Genomic DNA, 20,177 nt, shown 5'->3' with positions numbered 1-20,177 from the left:
CTTGGAGGAGAAAGGAAACATCTTCAAGGGAAAACCAGAAAGTCCAGTGGCCTCTTGGGGGAAAAAAAAGCCCCTCGGGGACTCTTTACAACACACATTTTGGGGAGAGAGAAATTCCCTGCGGACGGGCTCCAGCGTAGATGGACTTCGGTTCTCCGCTAGATAGGCTACCTTCTAAGGTTCTTCTAAGAACTTGGAAGACCAAATCTTTAGTCTGGGTGACTGACACAAACTGGATTCTTTAACTTCCCTTTATTGGAGGGATCGCTGAACTGAGCCAACAGGGGGCGCTCCTATTTCAGACATTTGGTATATCCGCCCTTTTTCTTTTAAGGTGCAAATGCCAAAGTTGGACACCAGGGGGCAGACCTTTCCCATTGTTTGGGAAAGCTGGGAAGGAAGGAAGGGAGGAAGGAAGGAAGGAAGGGAGGAAGGAAGGAAGGAAAGGGAGGGAAGGAGGATGGAAGGGAGGCAAGGAAGGAATGGAAGGAGGGAAGGAAGGTATAGAAGGAAAGGAGGGAGGATGGAAGGAAGGAATTGGAAGGGGAAGGAAAGGAAAGGAAAGGAAAGGAAAGGGGAGGAAGGAAGGGAGGGAAAGAAGGAAGGGAAGGGAGGGAAGGAGGAGGGGAGGAGGAGGGGAGGAAAGGAAGGAAGGAAAGAAGGGAAGGAAGGTACAGAAGAAAGGGAGAGAGGAAGGAAGGAAGGGAGGGAGGGAAGGAAGGAAGGGAAGGGAGGGAAGGAGGATGGAGTGAGGGAGGGAGGAAAGGAAGGAAGGAAAGAAGGCAAGGAAGGTACAGAAGGAAGGGAGAGAGGAAGGAAGGAAGGGAGGAAGGAAGGAAGGAAGGAAGGAAGGAAGGAAGGAAGGAAGGAAGGAAGAGAAGAAAGGAAGGAAGGAAGGAAGGGAGGGAGGGGATGATGAACAGGAGTTCAGATCCCTCCTTACTCATGGAAAAGCTACTTGGGCTTTGGCTGAAGCCACCTCAGAAGAACCTTGTGTGGAAACCAACCCCACAGCCTGACCATTTGATGTTCTACATGACCAACAAGCTCTACCATGAACAGAAGACCCAACAGCCCTACTGAGGACCATGCCAATGAAAAGTTCAACAGATTTCACGCAGCTTCTGGAGACCACAGGGGCCTCCACGGACAGGCAGAGCTCCTCCAACATGGGTTTTAAGCCCCACCTTTTTGGCCAAAGGATCCTGACAGGCAGGCGAGGATAAGAAGGACAGAAGGAAGGAAGGACGACCATCTTGGTGGACAGTGGAGGAACCAGCTGGCCGCAGAAACTCTTGTTCTGATTACCTTGGGCACGGACACCAAATCCCCTCTTTAAATGGTGAAACTCTGGGATGTGGCTTGCGTATTTCTGTTGAACTCAGGACAAACGGGAGTATTAACCGCAAGTTTCTTCCTTGGACTTTCCCCGAAAGACTATTTACACTGCACATAAGGTGTTACCTAACTACTGCATGTGTGTAGAGATATATTTAGGGGCTCGATTTTTATTTATTTATTTATTTTTTAACTGTTTAGACGCACAATCAAAATAGTTTGGAGGGACCTTCCGTTGAGTTTGGCTTCACCCTCGGACGGGTCTCGATGGCCGTTCTTGGGGTGTCCGGGCTGGGAAGTTCCTTGGAAGGTCAGAAAGAGAGGAGACCAGGGGTGTCCAGAGTTGGGGCCCACAGATCTGGCCAAGGTTGGAGACTCCTGGTCTGGAAGGCGGTGGGTGGAAAAAGAAGGGGTGGCTTAGGTCTTTCGAAGGCAGGAAGGAAGGAATTGGAAGGGGAGGGGAAGAGAGGAGGGAGGGAGGGAAGGAAGGAAGGAAGGAAGGAAGGAAGGAAGGAAGGAAGGAAGGAAGGAAGGAAGGAAGGGAAGGAGGGGGGGGAGGGGGAGGAGGAAGGAAGGAAGGAAGGAAGGAAGGAAGGAATTGGAAGGGGAGGGAAGAGAGGAGGGAGGGAAGGAAGGAAGGAAGGAAGGAAGGAAGGAAGGAAGGAAGGAAGGAAGGAAGTAATTGGAAGGGGGAGGGGGAGGGGAAGAGAGGAGGGAAGGAAGGAAGGAAGGCAGGAAGGAAGGAAGGAAGGAAGGAAGTAATTGGAAGGGGGAGGGGGAGGGGAAGAGAGGAGGGAAGGAAGAGGAAGAGGAAGGAAAGAATTGGAAGGGGAAAGAAAGGGAAAGGGGGAGGGAAGAAGGAAGGAAAGAAGCAAGGAAGTGAGAAGGAAGGAAGGGAGAAAGGGAAGAAAGAAGAAAACTACAAAGAGACTCACGCCAAGGCTTGCAAGATTCTATCTGTAGATACTTTAGGGTGGTACTATGGGACCCCAGACTTGCATTTAGTTTTTTGTTTTTTTTACCCAATAAGAAGACCTCCCCCCAAGGAACATTCAACCCAACATGACACAAAAAGCTAATTTTATTGATAAAGAAAGTATAATGTTCACACGTTCTATACAAGTATGGATTACCTGCCTATAATTTGTTAAATGGCTACTTGAGCCCTTTGCATCCCCTTGCAGAAATATAGATTCCCCCCCCACCCCAAAAAAGAAATTTTCTTTTCTTTTCCCTTTTCTTTTCTCCTTTCCTTTCCCCTGTTCTTTTCTTCTGTTCTTTCTCAGATGCAAGCATTTTGCGGAGCCAGGAATTCCTCCACAAAGACCTCATTCTTGATGGTGTATCTCAGGGACTTCCAGCTAATCAGGGAGCCAGAGAGCTCAGCGTTACTGCTGGACAGCCTAATCTCCGTGGGGGTCAGCACCCGGGCCCACAGGTAGACGTCCGACATCTCCCCCACGAAGGATTGGCCGACCTCAAAGCCCCCTCCGAAGCTGTCCTGGTCTTGGCCCAGGACGATGGAGGCCTGGGGGCCGATGCTGTAACCCTTTTTCAGGCCCTGTCGAGGGAGGGGGTCTCCGTTGAGCCACAACTGGACTAGCCCATTGTTGGAGTCCCACGAAACACAGACGTGGTCCCAGCTGGGTTTCTCCTTCGGGGGAACCTTGAAATTGACCGCTGCGCCACCAACGTGAATGGCGTACTCGTTGGGTTGGTTCTTGAAGATCAGGAAATCGTTGTCGATGGAGCGGGTGGCGTAAGAGAAGAGGCCGTACGCACGGGGCAGGAGGGTGTAGTATCTCAAACAGACGGTCAGCTTGGTCAAGGGGTGCTGGTTGGAGACCTGGAGCTCCACTGCGGACGTAGCCGTTGGTGCTGGGAACACAAAGGCCTTGTTCCGGAGATCTGGAAGGAGACAAAAGAGAACCTGGTCAGCCGGACACCAGCCTTGTAGATCAGGGTTGACGTCCCACGGCCATTTTTTGGCCCAGCACGAAGTAAAGCCAGATTAAGTCATCCAGCTTGGAATCGCTGACTCTCTTGAAGAAAAGGTTCTCTTCTCCATTCAAGGACCCGGAATGAGGGGGACACTCCCAGAGGTCTTGGGCGCCAAGCAGGAGAGCAGGTCTCAAAGTCCTAAGTTTCTTCTGGCTGAGCTGAGCTGGGGAGGAGGGAGGAAGGAAGAAGAGAATGAGAGGGAGGAGGGAATGGGAAGGAGGAGAAAAGGAAGGGAGGGAGGGAATGGGAGGAGAAAGGAGAATAACAGGGTCACAGAATAACAAAGTTGGAAGGAAAGAGGGACTGAGGGAAGGAAGGAGGGAAGGAAAGGAGGAAGGGAGAGAATGGGAGGAAGGAAGGAAGGAGGGAGGGAGGGAGGGAATGGGAAGAAGGGAAGGAAGGAAGGAAGGTGTTCAGCCTCAATTTAGTTTGGTGGTGCAATCGTTTGAATTCAGTTTGTCAGAACCTGACAGAAGGAAGGAAAGGAAGGAAGGAAGGAAGGAAGGAAGGAAGGAAGGAAGGAAGGAAGGAAGGAAGGAAGGAAGGAAGGAAGGAAGGAAGGAAGGAAGGAAGGAAGGAAGGAAGGAAGGAAGGAAAGGAAGGAAGGAAAGGAAGGAAGGAAGGAAGGAAGGAAGGAAGGAAGGAAGGAAGGAAGGAAGGAAGGAAGGAAGGGAAGGAAGGAAGGAAGGAAGGAAAAAGGAAGGAACGGAAGGAAGAAAGGAAGGAAAGGAAGGAAGGAAGGAAGGGAAGGGAAGGAAGGAAGGAAGGAAAGAGATGGTGGACAGGAGTTCAGGTCCCTCCTTACTCATGGAGACTCCTTACCTGGGCTTGGGCTGAGCCCACCTCAGAAGGATCTTGTGAGCAAATCAGCCCTCAACTTACAAGCTGATATTCTACCTGGACCCACAAGCTCTGCCATAAACAGAAGGTCCAACAGACCCTCTGAGAACAACAGCAATGAAAAGCTCAACAGAATTTCACCCAGCTTCTGGAGACCATGGGGGCCTCCACGGAGCTGCTCCAACATGGGTTTAAGCCTCACCTTTTTGGCCGAAGGATCCTGACAGGCAGGCGAGGATAAGAAGGAGGGAAGGAAGGACGACCATCTTGGTGGAGGGTGGAAGAACTGACTGGCAGCAGGAACTCCGGGAGCCAATGTCCGTGGGAGCAGAGCCGCCACCTCCTCCTCTCAAGAGCAAATCAACTGTCCGAATGCTGAAACCCTTGGAGATTCCTCAGATATTTCTCTTGTACTCAGAACAAAGAGGAATATTTACCGTCAATTTCTTCCTGGGACTTTCCCACTAATACGTAATATATTAGTTAATAATTACCTGTGCAGAGGTATTTTAGAGGCTCCATTTTTATCTGAACTGATGAGATGCACCATCCCAATAATTCCGCTGAGTTCGGCTTCACCCTCGGACGGGTCTCGGTGGCCGTTCTTGGGGTGTCCTGGGTGGGAAGTTCCTTGGAAGGTCAGAAAGAGAGGAGACCAGGGGTGTCCAGAATCGGGGCCCACGGGTCTGGCCAAGGTTGGACACTCCTGGTCTGGAAGGCGGTGGGTGGAGAAAGGTCTTTCGAAGGCATTTGACCTTGGGTTTGGGATGCTCGGCCGTTCAAGCATGAACCGAGGTCATACTTCCATGTCCTAGCTGGCTGTTTGGTGGCCCAAATCCTTTCCTAAAGAGGGGAAGGTGGCTTTGAGGAAGGGGTTCCTCTCAGTCCAAGGACAGGGAAGGGGGCAAGCTTGAATGCCACACTGGACAGGTCGAGAGGTTTGGGGGCAAGCATGAGAACAGGCCAAACTGAGGAAGGAGGGGGAAGGAAGGAAGGAAGGAAGGGAGGGAGGGAGGAGGGAGGGAGGGAGGGGGGAATTGGAAGGGAAAGGGAAGGAAAGGGGGAGGGGAGGAGGGAGGGAGGAAGGAAGGAGAATTGGAAGTGGGGGGAGGAAGGAAGGAGAATTGGAATTGGAAGAAAGGGGGAGGGAGGGAAGGAGGGGGTACAGAGAAGGGGTTGGAAGGGGGAGGGAGGGAAGGAAGGAGGAAGGAGGGTGGAAGGGAGGGCGGAGGAAGGAAAATTGCAAGGGGAAGGGAGGGTGGGAGTAGGGGAAGGGTGGGAAGGAGGGACGGAGGGAGGGAAGGAGGGAAGGAGGGAGGAGAAAGGGAAGGGGAAGGGAAGGAGGAACAAAGAGGAGACACTGGGAAGAAGGAAGGAAGGAAGGAAGGAAGGAAGGAAGGAAGGAAGGAAGGAAGGAAGGAAGAAAGAAAGAAAGAAAGAAAGAAAGAAAGAAAGAAAGAAAGAAAGAAAGAAAGAAAGAAAGAAAGACACCGAGAGAAAAAAACAAGAAAAGGAGAGAAGGAAAGAAGGCAGACAACTTGGTAGGAAAAGGAGAAGGAGGAGAAGAAAGGGGATTACAGTTATGCACACCCTTTCGGAAAAACCATAATATCTTTCCAATTGCTTTATGACTGTTCCCCGTACAGAGTCCCTTCCTTCAGCCAGGCAGCTGTAGAACATGAAGGAATGAACGACCTTCATCGACTGTGAACAGCGACGCAACATGTGCAAGAAAGCCACAAGGCAAAGGAAACACAAGGAACTTTGGGCGTTTCATTTTTTTATTATTATTATTATTTTCAATGCAACATCTCCATTTCTTTTCTTTTCTTTTTTAAGTTGGGCTGATCCTCCAGATTAGCTGTCAGATCTTTTTACACAAACCCACCACGAAAGGGCTTAACCACAACGTAACCTTTGATCTGGAAGGACAGAGCTCTCCAGCTAATGATGGCTTTGGCTGCAAAGACATTCTTCCTCAGTAAAGTCACTTCTTGGGGTGTCAGCACCCGCTCGAAGAAGTAGAGATCGGTGAGTTCCCCCACCAGAGACTCTGTGCTGTCAAACCCACCCCCCATGGTATCCTGATCCTGGCCCAGGACGATGGACGCATTCGGACTCACGGCGTAACCTTTCCCGATTCCCTTCCTGGGTAAAAGGACCCCGTTCAGCCACAGCTCCACGATCCCCGTGGAGGACTCCCACGCCACGCAGACGTGTTCCCACCCGCAGGTGGAGGCCGGGGTTTTAAAGGCCACCTTGGACCTTCCCAAATAAAACTCGTACTCGGTGGGGCTGGCCCTGTGGACGATGATGTCGTTGTCGCTCGCCGCGGTGGCGTACGAGAACGTGCTGTAGCCCCGTGTCAGGTCTGTGTACACCCTCTCGCAAATGGTGAAGCTGGTCAGGGGCTTCTTCAGGTTGGCTTCCAGCACCACGTGCGCCGTGTTGGAGGCCTCCGGGAACACAAAGACGTGGTTTTTGAGATCTGCAGATGGAAACATATGCAATAAGTTGAACTCCAGGCAAGAGGGAGAGCTGAGCTGTGCAGGTAACATGCCAGTTTGCCGCCCGCAGGGCCCAGTTTCAAATAATAGACCAATGTGGGGCGTAGCTCTCCACCATTCAGATAAACAGTCTTTTCTTAAAAGCCTCCACTGATGAAGCACTCACAACTTCTGAAGACAGGCTGTTCCACTAGTTAATTGTTCTCACTGTCGGGAAATTTCTCCGTAGTTCTAGGTTGCGTCTCTCCTTGGTTAGTTTCCATCCGTTGCTTCTTGTTCTGCCTTTCTGGTGTTTTGCAATATAGTCAGGGGTGGGATTCAAATGTCTGAACAACCGATTCTGTGGGCGTGGCCTAATTTGTGGGTGTGGCTTGGTGGTCATGTGACTGGCCGGGCGTGGCTTGTATATAAATATTATAAATATTTATGTAAATATTGCATTTTTTAATAAAAAAGAGCAACTTTTACCTAAAAGCAGGCAGGCAGATTGAGTTGCTCGCAGAATCACAGATTCACTTAGAGATCTATTGTTCTGCAATCTGCTATCTGAGTCTGCACTGAAAAATAGAAGCTTCAGTCCTAAGGAAGATTCAGCTCTGCTTTTAGATTAGCTAGAAAGCAAGAAATCCAATGATTTCTGGCACAGCAGAACAGCTGATGCCTGAGGGGGGGAAAAAGGAAAAAAATAGCAACTTACCAAACGCAGGTACGTTTGATGGCACACATGCCAGGTAAAGAGTGAGTAGGCAGGAAGGCAGGGGGGCGGGACCAGCCAGTGGCACGATTTCCCAATTCTCCAAACTGGGCAGAATCTTAACAACCGGTTCTATAGAACTGGTCCGATCAGGTAGAATCCCACCCCTGAATATAGTTTGACTGCCTCGTCTTTGTAAAGGTAAAAAATTCCCCTTGCACATCTGTGCTAGTCATTCCCAGCTCTAGGGGGCGGTGCTCATCTCCGTGGCAAAGCCAAAGAGGCACCGCTGTCCAAGGATGCCTCCCTGGTTGTTAGGAATAACAAGGTTACCTAACGTAGTTTGGGTAAAATAATATATATAAACTATGATAGTAAGTTTAAGTGTGTGTCACTTTAAACTGCAAAGCATGAAATTTGGGTGCAGTTGTGAAACCGCCGTAAGAGGGAGCAAGAGAACCTGCTGGATTTTGCTGGTTTGCGGGATTGATGTTTTGCTAACTGCGTGTTCCCTGCTGCTGAGTTTTTGAATGTCGAAGGAAGAAAGGAGGTTTGACTCCTTCATATCTCTACTGCGAGGAGATATATTACTGGACTGATATTTGTAAGTTTACTGACCTCTTTTTCAACACTGGACTTTGCAACTGAATAATCCCCGGATGGACTGAACTAGTGAATGATATATGGACTGTTTTGACTATGCTAAAGAACTCTTACTGGAATAAACTATTTAACTAGCACAGTGTATTTGTTTTACTGAGTGTAAGCTACAAAAACGTTTATCTCACATATTTTTGCCTGCCTGACTGACTGCTGTGCAGATTCTGCTAGGGTGTATCCCTAACACTGGTTATGTGACCGGCAGGAGTCAACGCCGAAGGAGCGTGGAACGCTGATTCCTTCCCACCAAAGCGGTCCCTATTTTTGTCCTTGCATTTTATTTTTTAACGTGCTTTTGAACTGCTAAGTTGGCAGAAGCTGGGACAAGTAATGGGGAGCTCATTCCATGATGTGGCGCTAGGGATTCGAACTGCCAAAGTGCTGGCTTTTCTGATCGACAAGCTCAGCGTCTTAGCCGCTGAGCCACTGCGTCCCTGTTCGTCTTTGTAGGAGCCCCTCAAATATCGGAACAGTGCTATCCTGTCTCCCCTAGCTCTTCTTTTTATGCTGTGGAAAGTTAGCACCCACCTCCCTCCTAGAAGAATGAAATATTCTAGGAAATATTAGAAAAAGGCAGAATATTATATTTCCCTGTAAGAGAAGGAAGCATGTTTTTAAAGACGAAGAGCAGACATTTTGGTACCTGTCTATCTACGAAACAAAAGAACTTCAGCTCCAGGGTGATTGGATTATCCTTCAGGGCAAAGCCATGCAGACACAACAGGAATTGTTCTTCAATTGCATCAGCCCAAGGTTCAACCAATCATAATTCAGACAGCCTACAAAGTTAGCTAGGATCCCTAAATAGCCCCATGGAGTCTGACAGCAACCAATAGAATATATGTTCTTGCACAGGAACAGGAAGCTCAAGGGCAAGGTCCAAGAGAGGGTATAAATCACCCCCTCTCTCTACTCCATGGGTTCAACTGCACCCATGCTCATCAATAAACCATCTTTCCATCGCCCTCCATGTTTTCAGTGTTTTTCACCCCACTTGGAACTGAACCCAGATGGATATTTTTTCCAACAACACTACTGGACATAACCCAATTCCTGCAACCATTCTCCGTATGCTTTTACCTCCAGCCCCTTAATCATTCTCGTTGCTCTTCTCTGCACTCTTTTCAAAGTCTCAACATCTTTTTTGTATGTTGTGGTGGCCCAAACTGGATGCACCACAATGTGCGGCACCCCAAACGCAACTGACCTCTCCGGAAGTGGGGTAATCTCCTATTGCCAAGATGTCACTCACCTTGTTGAGCCAAAGCTCCCAGCAAAGCGGAGAGAATGAAGAGAAAGGGACGCAGACTTTCCATGCTGAAAGGCTGGTTAAGCACGGATCTCTTCTGGATCGATCTGTTCCCCAGATGTCTCTCGTCTTCCAATGACCTCTTGTGGTTGTGCGCATCCAACATGCATGTGTGAAATTTATACTTGCTTGGAGGAAAAACACAGCCAGATTATCTTATCTGGCTGGTTCCAGCAGGATATTTTTAAGAACCCCAGAAGTGAGTTTCATGTTAAGCGACATTCCTCATAATTCTATAAAATGCTCATTTTTTTTTATCCATGGCGCCAATATAGCCGCTTGCAATATAAAACCACATATTTTTTCTCCTCTACTAACTTGTTTATAATCTGGTTAATTGGTTTAAACTATTTGGCTTTTTTTAAAAAAAAAAAAAGAATTCTATTCCTTGTAGATAAAGGGTTTAGCGGCCTGCGTCGTTTTATTTATCTTTGCTGATTTGTGATAAAATGTTTCTTAACTTGAGCCTCCTAACAATTTAATGGGAATTGTATAAAATGCGGGTCAGGGATTGCCATAAAGATAAAACCAGAAGGCAATGCACACACCCCCACACCCTCTACACATGCGTGCGCAATCCCCACCCACCTCACAACTGATTTTCGGCCAGTTTGAGGCCTTTTTCAGCCTCCAGAGGCTTGAGGAAGGCTTCTGCAGGTTTTGCTGGCTGAAAACTAGGCCTGTTTCATCATTTCTGCTATTTTGGGAAAATATGAAAAAGGCCTCAAACTGGCCAAAAATCAGCTGTGAGGCACGCATATGCCCAGTGAGGTAAGTTTGCCTGCAGCTCGCGTGCCGGCACGAATGGCTCTACATGCCACCTGTGGGGTGCATGCCATAGGTTCGCCATCACGGATCTAGTGTATCATTGCACCTCGTTCTTGTCGGTCTTATTGCTATTTCTGTGCTGATCTTTTCCAAAACCCTATATCAGTCATTCTACAGAAGAGGTAGTCCTCGACTTACGACCACAATCGAGCCCAAAATTGACGTGGCTAAGTGAGAAATAGGGCTCAGTGAATTTTGCTCCGTTTTACGGCTTCTCCTGCCACGTCCGTTAAGTGAATCCCCGCCATTGTTAAATTAGCCACATGGTGGTTAAGTGAATCTGGTTTCTCCCTGGACTTGGCTTGTCCAGAAGGTCGCAAAAGGGGATCACATGACCCCCCGCCCAGGACTCTGCAACCATCATAAATGCAAGTCAATGGTTAAGCATATTCGAATCTAAATCACGTGACTATGGGGAATGCAATGGTCACAAGTCCCTTTTTTCAGTGCTATTGTCATGCCCTTATTGGAGTCTGCTTCTGAAGGGGAGTTTGAGCAGCTGACAGGGAGCGGGAGTGTGGCTCCGGTGGCTGTGGAGGAAACAGGAGAAGGCCACAGTCCAGGGCCATCCCCTCTTCATCCTTGGGCACTCAGGGAGGAACAGAGAAGGGAGCAACATGGGTGGTATGGCTTATGGGGGAGGAAAGGGCCCTGATTCCCTTCATTAGCTGCAGCTGGAAGAACAGGATATAAGAGGGGCGTTTGCACACAGCTCCCTTGCTGGAAGCAAAGCGTGCGTTATCTTTGTCAAGGCTTATCTGGGTTTTGGCGTTCTCCCAACTGTGGGTGCTGCATTATCCTTTGAAAGTCTGCAATTTATCATCCTGGCTTGCCGTGTTAATTACTTCAGTGTGGTTTGTGTTGGGTTTTTTTATTTCTAATTATCTTTACTTTGGGTTCGGACTGTATTCCTTTCCTTCGTAAACTGTTTTTTGGAAGAGTTTGATCTCCAGCTGAGGATAATTAGACACTGGGGCCAAGTTGGAGGCATTAAAGGGAATTTATTCTATTTTTGTGACTTTGTTATTTTTGTGTCACGCCCCGGGTCATCACATCTATTGTAACTTCGAACAGTCACTAAGTGAACCCATTGTAAGTCGAGGTCTACCTGTACTCTTGGGGTTCTTTTTCAGCTGGAAGAAATTGAAAGAAACATTCAACGTAGCATGACTAAGCGGCTAATTTTATTGCGAGGAGATAGATATCAATCGTGATCCACTTCAGCTATTTGCAATGCATTGCAAAACTATCCATTTTTTTCCTCCACTGCTTTCTTTTTCCCCCCCTATTTTTCTCCTTTTTCAAACTTTTCAGAAACTCAAGAAACCTGGTGCAAAGCCTCTTCCACGCGGATATCGCCCCAAATCGCATAATTCAGGGCTTTCCAGCTGACCAGAGAATTCGGGACCTCATTATTTTTCTTTACCAAATTAATTTCATCAGGTTTCAAGACTCGCTGCCACACGTTTACATCTGCCATTTCCCCCACAAAGCTTTCCCTCTTCCCCCAGGAATCTTGGTTGTGCCCCAGAAAGACGGTTCCGTTTTGGCCGATCTGGTAACCCGGTTTCATTACGAAGCGAGGGAGAAGTTCGCCATTGTGCCAAAAATAGACCAGTCCAGTGGTGGAGTTCCATGCCACGCAGATGTGCTGCCACTCCGAAGTTAAGAACTTCCGAGGCACAATAATCTGTGTCATCCCGCCTATTTGAAGGTTGATCTGGCTGGGGTTGGGTTTGATGATCTGGAAAGCCTTGCTGTTGGGCTTGGTGGAGTAAGAGAAGAGGATATAGGGCTTGACCTGGATGGAGCTAAACCTCATGCAGACGGTGAAATTCGTCAGGGGATCGGGAATGGAGACTTTCAACTCCACGGCGGCCTTCTTGTTCGCGGCCGGGAAAACAAAGACCTTCTTATCCAGATCTTCTGGAAGGAAACAAAAGGCTTCTCCATTAGCAAGACCCCCGCCTAAGATTGGGGGGTGGGAGAAATGAAGGAGAGCTGCCAGCAACGCACAGATGGATAGATAAGAGGCGTTTGAGCCCTGAGCAAGTACGTGGAAAAGCTATCTGACAAGTTCCCCCCTGTTTTGACAAGGGTCGGGCCGTTGATTAGGTGCCCCAGGCATTATTTCTTTGGATCCAGAAACAATAAGCACACCAGCTTTAAGAATAGAATAGAATAGAATAGAATAGAATAGAATAGAATAGAATAGAATAGAATAGAATAGAATAGAATATTGGAAGGAACAGAATAGAATAGAGTAGAGTAGAGTAGAGTAGAGTAGAGTAGAGTAGAGTAGAGTAGAGTAGAGTAGAATAGAATAGAATAGAATAGAATAGAATAGAATAGAATAGAATAGAATAGAATAGAATACAGTACAAATATAAATACAAATACAATAAAATATAATACAAATACAAATACAATGTAATGCAATACAATACAAATACAATACAAATAGAGAAATAGAATTGAATAAGAAATAGAAATTAACAGAATGTAATAGAAACAGAAATTGAGGAATAGTATAGAAATAGAATAGAAATTAAGAATAAAATAGGATAGAATAGAATAATAGAATAGAATAGAAATAGAGAAATAGAATAGAATAAGAAATAGAAATAGAAATTTGAAAGTATAACAAGTTTTAAGATAAAATGTGGAACATCTCATATAAAATGATGGAATAAATAGTTTAGTCATGGATGATTAATAACTGATAAATATATAAACATATGTTAGTTTGACAATGTGAAGATTGATATAAATTGTGAGTAAATGACTACAAAAGTATAGCACAAAAGACCCGTAACCAACTGACACACTGTATGTATATAAAATGGAAGAGGATTTTATGTTTTTATGTTTTTGTATGTGTATGTTTGTGTTTAAAAATAAAAAAAACTTTATCTACAAAAAAAATAGAAATGAACAGAAGAGAAATAGAGGAATAGAAGAGAACAGAACAGAATTCTTTATTGGCAAAGCATGATTGGACACACAAGGAATTTGTCTCCTGTACAGAAGCTCACCGTGCACATACTGTACAAGCCACAAGTGATAAATTATGAACATGACCATAATCTGATTATTGGTTATTATTGGTTTCAGAACACCTGCCCAAGATCTGGTGAAGGAAAGCTGCCAACAACACAGTGGACAGGTAAAAAGGAACTTGAGCCTTGAGCAAGAAAGGAATGCGGGAGAACCTGCCTGACAAACCTCAACTGTTTTGCCACGGGTCAGAGAAAGGATCCAGTGCCCTGGCTGTTGGTTCTTTTCGATCCAGAAAGAATAAGCCAATAAAGGGATTTATAGCTCTATTAGCAGCTCAAGCAAACAGAATTAAAAGCATGCCTAGCAAGCAGGATGGGCCAATGAAAAGTTCATCAGACTTCACCCAGCTTCTGGAGACCACCAGACCAACATGGATCGGTGGACCTGCTCCTACATGGGCTTAAGCCTTACCTTCATGGCCGAAGGATCCTGACAGGCAGGCGAGGATAAGAAGGAGGGAAGGAAGGAGGACCATCTTGGTGGATGTGGGAGGAACCAACTGGTCGCGGGAACTTTTGTTCCGATGTCCTTGGGCACGGAGTTGTGTCCTCCTTGCAGGACCAAATCAGCTTCTAGAATGATGACACCCTCTTGAAGTTAAATTAGAAGAAGAGGCAGGCTGAGCTGTCCCTTCTATTTTCCCAGTTGCCCCATGAATGAAAGGATAACACTTTTAATCAGGACTCAATCAACCATCCGAATAACTCAATTGATCGATCCACAGATAAATGAACAAACGCCTCATATCACACGAACTCTATGACATTGATCTGATGTTTTTCTTAACTCTAAAACAAAGGCAGTTATTATGCATAATCGCCATTCTGGATCCCTGCCCAGGATATTCTTATCTTTCCCGTGGTTTTTTTCCACGTCAAAACATCATCCTTCCCTTAACTGGACCCATGTCAGATATGTGGGTTCCACGTGTCCACTCTGAAGCATTGATGATGTTGAACAGCTTGCCCTTGGAAGTTGTGGGAGCGCCATCACTTGAGACTTTCAAGAGGAGATTGGACTGCCATTTGTCAGATATAGTGTAGGGTCTCCCGCTTGGGCAGGGGGTTGGACTAGATGACCTACAAGGTCCCTTCCAACTCTGATTATCTGTTATCTATTATCTGTTATCTTCACCAGCTAGGGAATTCAGGGTGATGGTGTCCAGAACGTGGTCTTCAAGATCCAAGATTCTCAGCTGTGATCATGCTGACTGAGAATTCCTGGAGTTGAAAGCTACTCAGGTGGAGTTAGCCACTTTGGTGAAGGTTGAACTAAAAAGAGAAGCTGTAACCCTACAAGGTAGAAGGTAAAGGTATAATTAAGCAATCTCCATTCTCTAAGTAAAATACGGTTTCCAAAGCTGACAACATCTCCGTTAGCAGGACCCCTGCCAAAGATTGGGTAGTGGGAGAGACGAAGGAGAGCCGCTAGCAACACAACGGACAGATAAGCGGCGTTTGAGCCCTGAGCAAGTCAGGTGGGAAAAGCTTTTTGACAAGTCCCACCTGTTTTGACAAGTGACAGGGGGGAATTATAAGGTGCCCCGGGCATTATTTCTTTTGGATCCAGAAAAGTTCAGCAGATTTCACCCAGCTTCTGGAGACCACAGGGCCTTCAATGGACAGGTGGGCTTTAAGCTTCACCTTTTTGGCCAAAGGATCCTGACAGGCAGGCAAGGATAAGAAGGAAGGAAGGAAGGAAGGAAGGAAGGAAGGAAGGAAGGAAGGAAGGAAGGAAGGGGAGGGAAGGAAGGAAGGAAGGAAGGAAGGAAGGAAGGAAGGAAGGAAGGAAGGAAGGAAGGAAGGAAGGACATGGAGGGAAGGAAGGAAGGAAGGAAGGAAGGAAGGAAGGAAGGAAGGAAGGAAGGAAGGAAGGAAGGACATGGAGGGAAGGAAGGAAGGAAGGAGGAACCGGCTGTTTGCAGGAACTCTTTGGCTGATGTCTTTGGGTGATGAGCCGTGTTCTCCTTGCAGGATCAAATCAACTTCTCAAATGAATGACGCTGATGTTTCTTTTGAACTTAGAACAAGGGGCAGGTTGAGCTGACATTTCTGTTTCCCCAGTTGAATGGGTTTCATTTAATCAGGACTTAATCAACCACCCTAATAGTCTGTCAGTCTGATTGATGGATCCATAGATAAATAAACAAACATCTCAAGTCACTTGTTGACGTTGCTCTGATATTCCTCTTTAACCTCAAACAAAGACAGTTATTATTCAGAGGCTCCGTTTCTGGATCCTTGGCCAGGATATTCAAGTCACGTCAACTTTTTGACCCTATCCAATTGTACGCTGGCTTTTATTTTAATTCATTTTGACGCTCACTTTTAATTGAATTCAAGGGAGTTCACATGTCTCTCTCTTCTGGCGGAGCTCCAACTTAGGACCACAGTGGAGGCCAGAATTTACGTGGCTAAGTAATGCAATTCACACCCAATTTTTAATTTCTCTTTTTTGGCTGCCATTGGTACGCAAATTAGGCAGGAAAAACCAAAAGTACGCCTATAGACCGGGTGAAACCAGGTTAATAGCAGTACCTGGGAGAGGGACCTTGGAGTCTTAGTGGACAACCAGTTAAATATGAGCCCGCAGTGTGTGGCGGCAACCAAAATAGGTGGAACTCTGAGGAGGCTGTGAGTTCAATCCTAGGTAGAGCCAGATATTTCTCTCTTTGGGCACACTGAGAATTTATCTGCTGTACAAAACTCCTCATTGGCAACAGGTAAGGCATCCGGCCAGTAAAACACTCTGCTAGCTCCGTTCAGTTGCCTGGACTCCATCCCACAAGGGATTATGGGATTGTTACAAGATGATGATGATGTAACAGAAGAAAAGTTGAAGAAGATAAAAGAAAAAGACGACCCAGGCTATTTTCAAATTTGGGGCTTGTTTTATCAACAGTTGCATAAAAGAGGTAGAAATTAGGAACTCAATAAGTATTTAAACTATGTAAGTGAATGGATTCAGACCGTATGCTGTTCATTAAGCACATGTTGTATGCAAAGAGAAAATAAATAAAAAATATACACTGCTCAAAAAAAATAAAGGGAAAACAAAAATAAGACATCCTAGATCTGAATGAATGAAATATTCTTATTAAATACTTTGTTCATTACGCAGTTGAATGTGCTGACAACAAAATCACACCAAAATGATCAATGGAAATCAAATGTAGCAACCCATGGAGGTCTGGATTTGGATCTACACTCAAAATTAAAGAGGAAAAAAACACTACAGGCTGATCCAACTTTGATGTAATGTCCTTAAAACAAGCCAAAATGAGGCTCAGTAGTGTGTGTGGCCTCCACGTGCCTGTATGATCTCCCTACAACACCTGGGCATGCTCCTGATGAGGTGGCGGATGGTCTTCTGAGGGATCTGCCCCCACACCTGGACTAAAGCATCCCCCAACTCCTGGACAGTCTGTGATGCAACGTGGCGTTGGTGGATGGAGTGAGACATGATGTCCCAGATGTGCTCAATTGGATTCAGGTCTGGGGAACGGGCGGGCCAGTCCATAGCATCAATGCCTTCATCTTGCAGGAACTGCTGACACACTCCAGCCACATGAGGTCTAGCATTGTCATGCATTAGGAGGCACCCAGGGCCAACCGCACCAGCATATGGTCTCACAAGGGGTCTGAGGATCTCATATTGGTATCTAATGGCAGTCAGGCTACCTCTGACAAGCACATGGAGGGATGTGCACCCCCCTAAAGAAATGCCACCCCACACCATTACTGACCCACTGCCAAACCGGTCATGCTGGAGGATGTTGCAGGCAGCAGAACATTCTCCACGGCGTCTCCAGACCCTGCCATGTCGGTCACATGCGCTCAGTGTAAATCTGCTTTCATCTGTGAAGAGCACAGGGCGCCAGTGGCGAATCTGCCAATCTTGGTGTTCTCTGGCAAATGCCAAACATCCTGCACAGTGTTGGGCTGTGAGCACAACCCCCACCTGTGGACGTCGGGCCCTCATACCATCCTCATGGAGTCTGTTTCTGACTGTTTGAGCAGCCACATGCACATTTGTGACCTGCTGGAGGTCGTTTTGCAGGGTTCTGGCAGTGCTCCTCCTGTCCCTCTTTGCACAAAGGCGGAGGTAGCAGTCCTGATGCTGGGTTGTTGCTCTCCAACGGCCTCCTCCACGTCTCCTGATGTACTGGTCTGTCTCCTGGTAGCACCTCCATGCTCTGGACACTACGCTGATAGACACAGCAAACCTTCTTGCCACAGCTCGCATTGATGTGCCATCCTGGATAAGCTGCACTCCCTGAGCCACTTGTGTGGGTTGTAGACTCTGTCTCACGCTACCACTAGAGTGAAAGCACCGCCAGCATTCAAAAGTAACCAAACCATCAGCCAGAAAGCATAGGAACTGAGAAGTGGTCTGTGGTCACCACCTGCAGGACCACTCCTTTATTGGGGATGTCTTGCTAACTGCCTCTGCTTTCCACCTGTTGTCTATTCCATTTGCACAACAGCATGTGAAATGGATTGTCAATCAGTGTTGCTACCTAAGTGGACAGTTTGATTTCACAGAAGTGTGATTGACTTGGAATTATGTTGTGTTGTTTAAGTGTTCCCTTTATTTTTTTGAGCAGTGTATTTAAAAAAACAAAAAGAAAGAAAGAAAGTTCAAATCACCCCCCCCCGCAAGGAAAGAAGCCCTTGTTCCTTGGATCCACATTGCACGATTAAAATAAAGAGAAGAGAAAAATCCGACGTTATCATGAACAAGCGGTTTATTTTATTACAAGCAGATTAGAATAATGCCCGCTAGTGATTTTCGGGCGTGTATCGTCTACATATCAATCACGATCTACTTCAAACAGGCAAGATGCTAAAACTACGCTTTCTTCTTTTTTTTTTTCTCAAGGAGAATTCCTTTCCTTTCTTTCTTTCCTTTCTTTCCAAGCGCAGGTCTTCCGTTGGGGAAAAGCCTAAGGCACTTCATCCGTAAGGACCACATAACCCTGAATCGTGTAATTAAAAGAGTTCCAACTGGCCAGAGGGTTGGGCACGGCGTCATCTTTCAGGAGCAACCTAACGTCCTCGGTGGTCAACACCTGGGGCCACATGTGGACCTCCGACATGTCCCCCATAAAGGATTGGTTGATGTCAAAGCCCCCCCCGAAAGTATCCTGGTCCTGCCCCAGCATGATAGAAGCCTGGTGGCTGATCTTGTGACCCTTTTTGGCTCCCAAACGGGGGAGAAGAACTCCGTTGAGCCAAAAGTTGATCAGGCCATTTTTGGAGTCCCAGGAGACACAGATGTGCTCCCAACGGGGAATCTCTTGCTTAGGAATCTTGAAACGGACATCCGAGCCGCCGATGCTAATGGAATAGACATCGGGCCTGTCCTTAAAAATCAGGAAATCGTTGTCACTGGACCGGGTGGCATAAGAGAAGAGGGAATAAGGGCGCCAGAGTGGGCAATGGTGCCTCAGGCAGACAGAGAGGCTGGTCAAAGGCTCCTGAAGGGGGACATTCAGACGCACGAAGGCATCGCGAGAAGCTGCGGGAAAAATGAAGGCCTTCTTCTGGAGATCTGGAAGAACAAAATAAAAGAATAGAATTCTTTTATTGGCCAAGCGTGATGGGACACACAAGGAATTTGTCCTCGGTGCACAAACTCTCAGTGTACATAAAGAGAAAAGAGACATTCATCAAGAATCATAAGATACAAGTAATCTAAAGTAAACTTATACATCTAATCTATCGTCTAATCTACCTGTCTGCCTGCCTGCCTGCCTACCAATCTACCTATCATAGAATAGAATAGATAGAATAGAATTCTTTACTGGACAGGTGTGATTGGACACACAAGGAATTTCTCTTGGCGCAAATGCTCTCAGTGTACATAAAAGAAAAGATACATTCACCAAGAGTCAAGAATCATCAGGTACAACACTTAATAATAGTCATAGGGTACAATAAGAATAGAATAGAATAGAATAGAATAGAATAGAATAGAATAGAATAGAATAGAATAGAATAGAATAGAATAGAATAGAATAGAATAGAATAGAATAATTTTTCTTGGCCAAGTGTGAATAGACACACAAGAAATTTGTCTTGGTGCAAATGCTCTCAGTGTACATAAAAGAAAAGATACATTCATCAAGAATCATAAGGTACAACACTTAATAATAGTCATAGAGTACAATAAGCAATCAAATTACATGCTTGAGTAGGGAGAGGTGGACTAGACGACCTCCAAAGTCCCTTCTAGTTCTATTCTGATTGATTGTTAATTGATTGAACCCTGAATCTTGGTTCTGCCCAAGACAAGCTGAGTGGGAGCTTCCTTCAATGGTGGTTATAAGACATATAATTCTTTTAAATTGTTTTGGGGGCCTACAGCAATTGGGGCAGAGCCTCTACAGGTGGGGCTTTGACTTACTTATGAGTTCAGTGAATTTTGCCACATTTTACGACTTTTCGTTTTTAGATAGATAGAATTCTTCATTGACCAAGTGTGATGGGACACACAAGGAATTTGTCTTTGGTGCATAAACTCTCAGTGTACATAAAATAAAAGAGACATTCGTCAAGAGTCAAAAATCATCAGGTGCAACACTTAATAATAGTCAAAGGGTATAATAAGCTATCAAATCATACTAGGAAATCATTAGGATACATGCAACAAGGTTACAGTCCTACAATCACAAGTGGGAGGGGATGGATGATAAGGAGCGATGAGAAGATTAATAGTAATAGTAGTTCAGACTTTGTAAATAGTTGAACAGTGTTGAGGGAATTATTTGTTTAGCAGAGTGATGGCTTTTTGGGAAAAACCTCCCCTTGTGTCTAGTTGTTCTGGTGTGCAGGGCTCTATAGCATCATTTTGAGGGAAGGAGTTAAAACAGTTTATGTCGGGGATGTGAGGCATCTGTAGATATTTTCACAGCCCTCTTTTTGACTCATGAAGTATA

General features: G+C 46.2%; 4 protein-coding genes and 1 long non-coding RNA gene across 6 annotated transcripts in view; 1 reads left to right on the top strand and 4 right to left on the bottom strand.

Annotated features, from left to right (window-relative positions):
* Window positions 1-2,399: 2,399 nt before the first annotated feature.
* LOC148124561 (C-reactive protein-like) lies at window positions 2,400-4,590 on the bottom strand. Its single transcript, XM_087913705.1, has 2 exons — window positions 4,382-4,590; window positions 2,400-3,246 (listed from the first exon to the last, which is right to left on the bottom strand). Exons 1-2 carry the CDS (start codon window positions 4,443-4,445, stop codon window positions 2,621-2,623), a joined length of 690 nt encoding a protein of 229 aa, XP_087769831.1. The 5' UTR covers window positions 4,446-4,590; the 3' UTR covers window positions 2,400-2,620.
* Window positions 4,591-5,963: 1,373 nt separating this feature from the next.
* Window positions 5,964-9,583, bottom strand: LOC113446601 (serum amyloid P-component-like). Its single transcript, XM_026716336.2, has 2 exons — window positions 9,293-9,583; window positions 5,964-6,667 (listed from the first exon to the last, which is right to left on the bottom strand). The coding sequence occupies exons 1-2, from the start codon at window positions 9,453-9,455 to the stop codon at window positions 6,054-6,056; spliced, it is 777 nt and encodes a 258-aa protein (XP_026572121.2). The 5' UTR covers window positions 9,456-9,583; the 3' UTR covers window positions 5,964-6,053.
* A 1,877-nt stretch (window positions 9,584-11,460) lies between these two features.
* On the bottom strand, window positions 11,461-14,948 carry LOC113446691 (C-reactive protein-like). 2 transcript variants are annotated; one of them, XM_087913706.1, is made up of 3 exons: window positions 14,881-14,948; window positions 13,649-13,809; window positions 11,461-12,103 (listed from the first exon to the last, which is right to left on the bottom strand). In XM_087913706.1, the coding sequence occupies exons 2-3, from the start codon at window positions 13,710-13,712 to the stop codon at window positions 11,496-11,498; spliced, it is 672 nt and encodes a 223-aa protein (XP_087769832.1). In that variant the 5' UTR covers window positions 13,713-13,809; window positions 14,881-14,948; the 3' UTR covers window positions 11,461-11,495. The 2 variants fall into 2 exon arrangements, with proteins under 2 accessions (XP_087769832.1, XP_087769833.1); XM_087913707.1 differs by having other exon boundaries at window positions 11,461-12,100.
* On the top strand, window positions 12,100-13,726 carry LOC148124560 (uncharacterized). The gene is made up of 2 exons (XR_015739660.1): window positions 12,100-12,229; window positions 13,292-13,726. It is a non-coding gene; the product is annotated as an uncharacterized LOC148124560 (long non-coding RNA).
* Window positions 14,949-17,966: 3,018 nt separating the features above from the next.
* Window positions 17,967-20,177, bottom strand: part of LOC113446662 (serum amyloid P-component-like) — a 3,782-nt gene continuing 1,571 nt past the window's right edge. The window contains exon 2 of the mRNA XM_026716408.2: window positions 17,967-18,790. Coding sequence (XP_026572193.1) covers window positions 18,183-18,790 — 608 coding nt within the window. The 3' untranslated portion in view covers window positions 17,967-18,182. The remainder of the gene's footprint in view (window positions 18,791-20,177) is intronic.

This window comes from Pseudonaja textilis, chromosome 16 (assembly GCF_049901715.1).
Source record: "Pseudonaja textilis isolate UNSWEBS1 chromosome 16, rPseTex1.2, whole genome shotgun sequence".
Taxonomy (NCBI): domain Eukaryota; kingdom Metazoa; phylum Chordata; class Lepidosauria; order Squamata; family Elapidae; genus Pseudonaja; species Pseudonaja textilis.
Note: the sequence above shows the minus strand (reverse complement) of the source record. Positions and strands in the feature narration are given on the sequence as shown.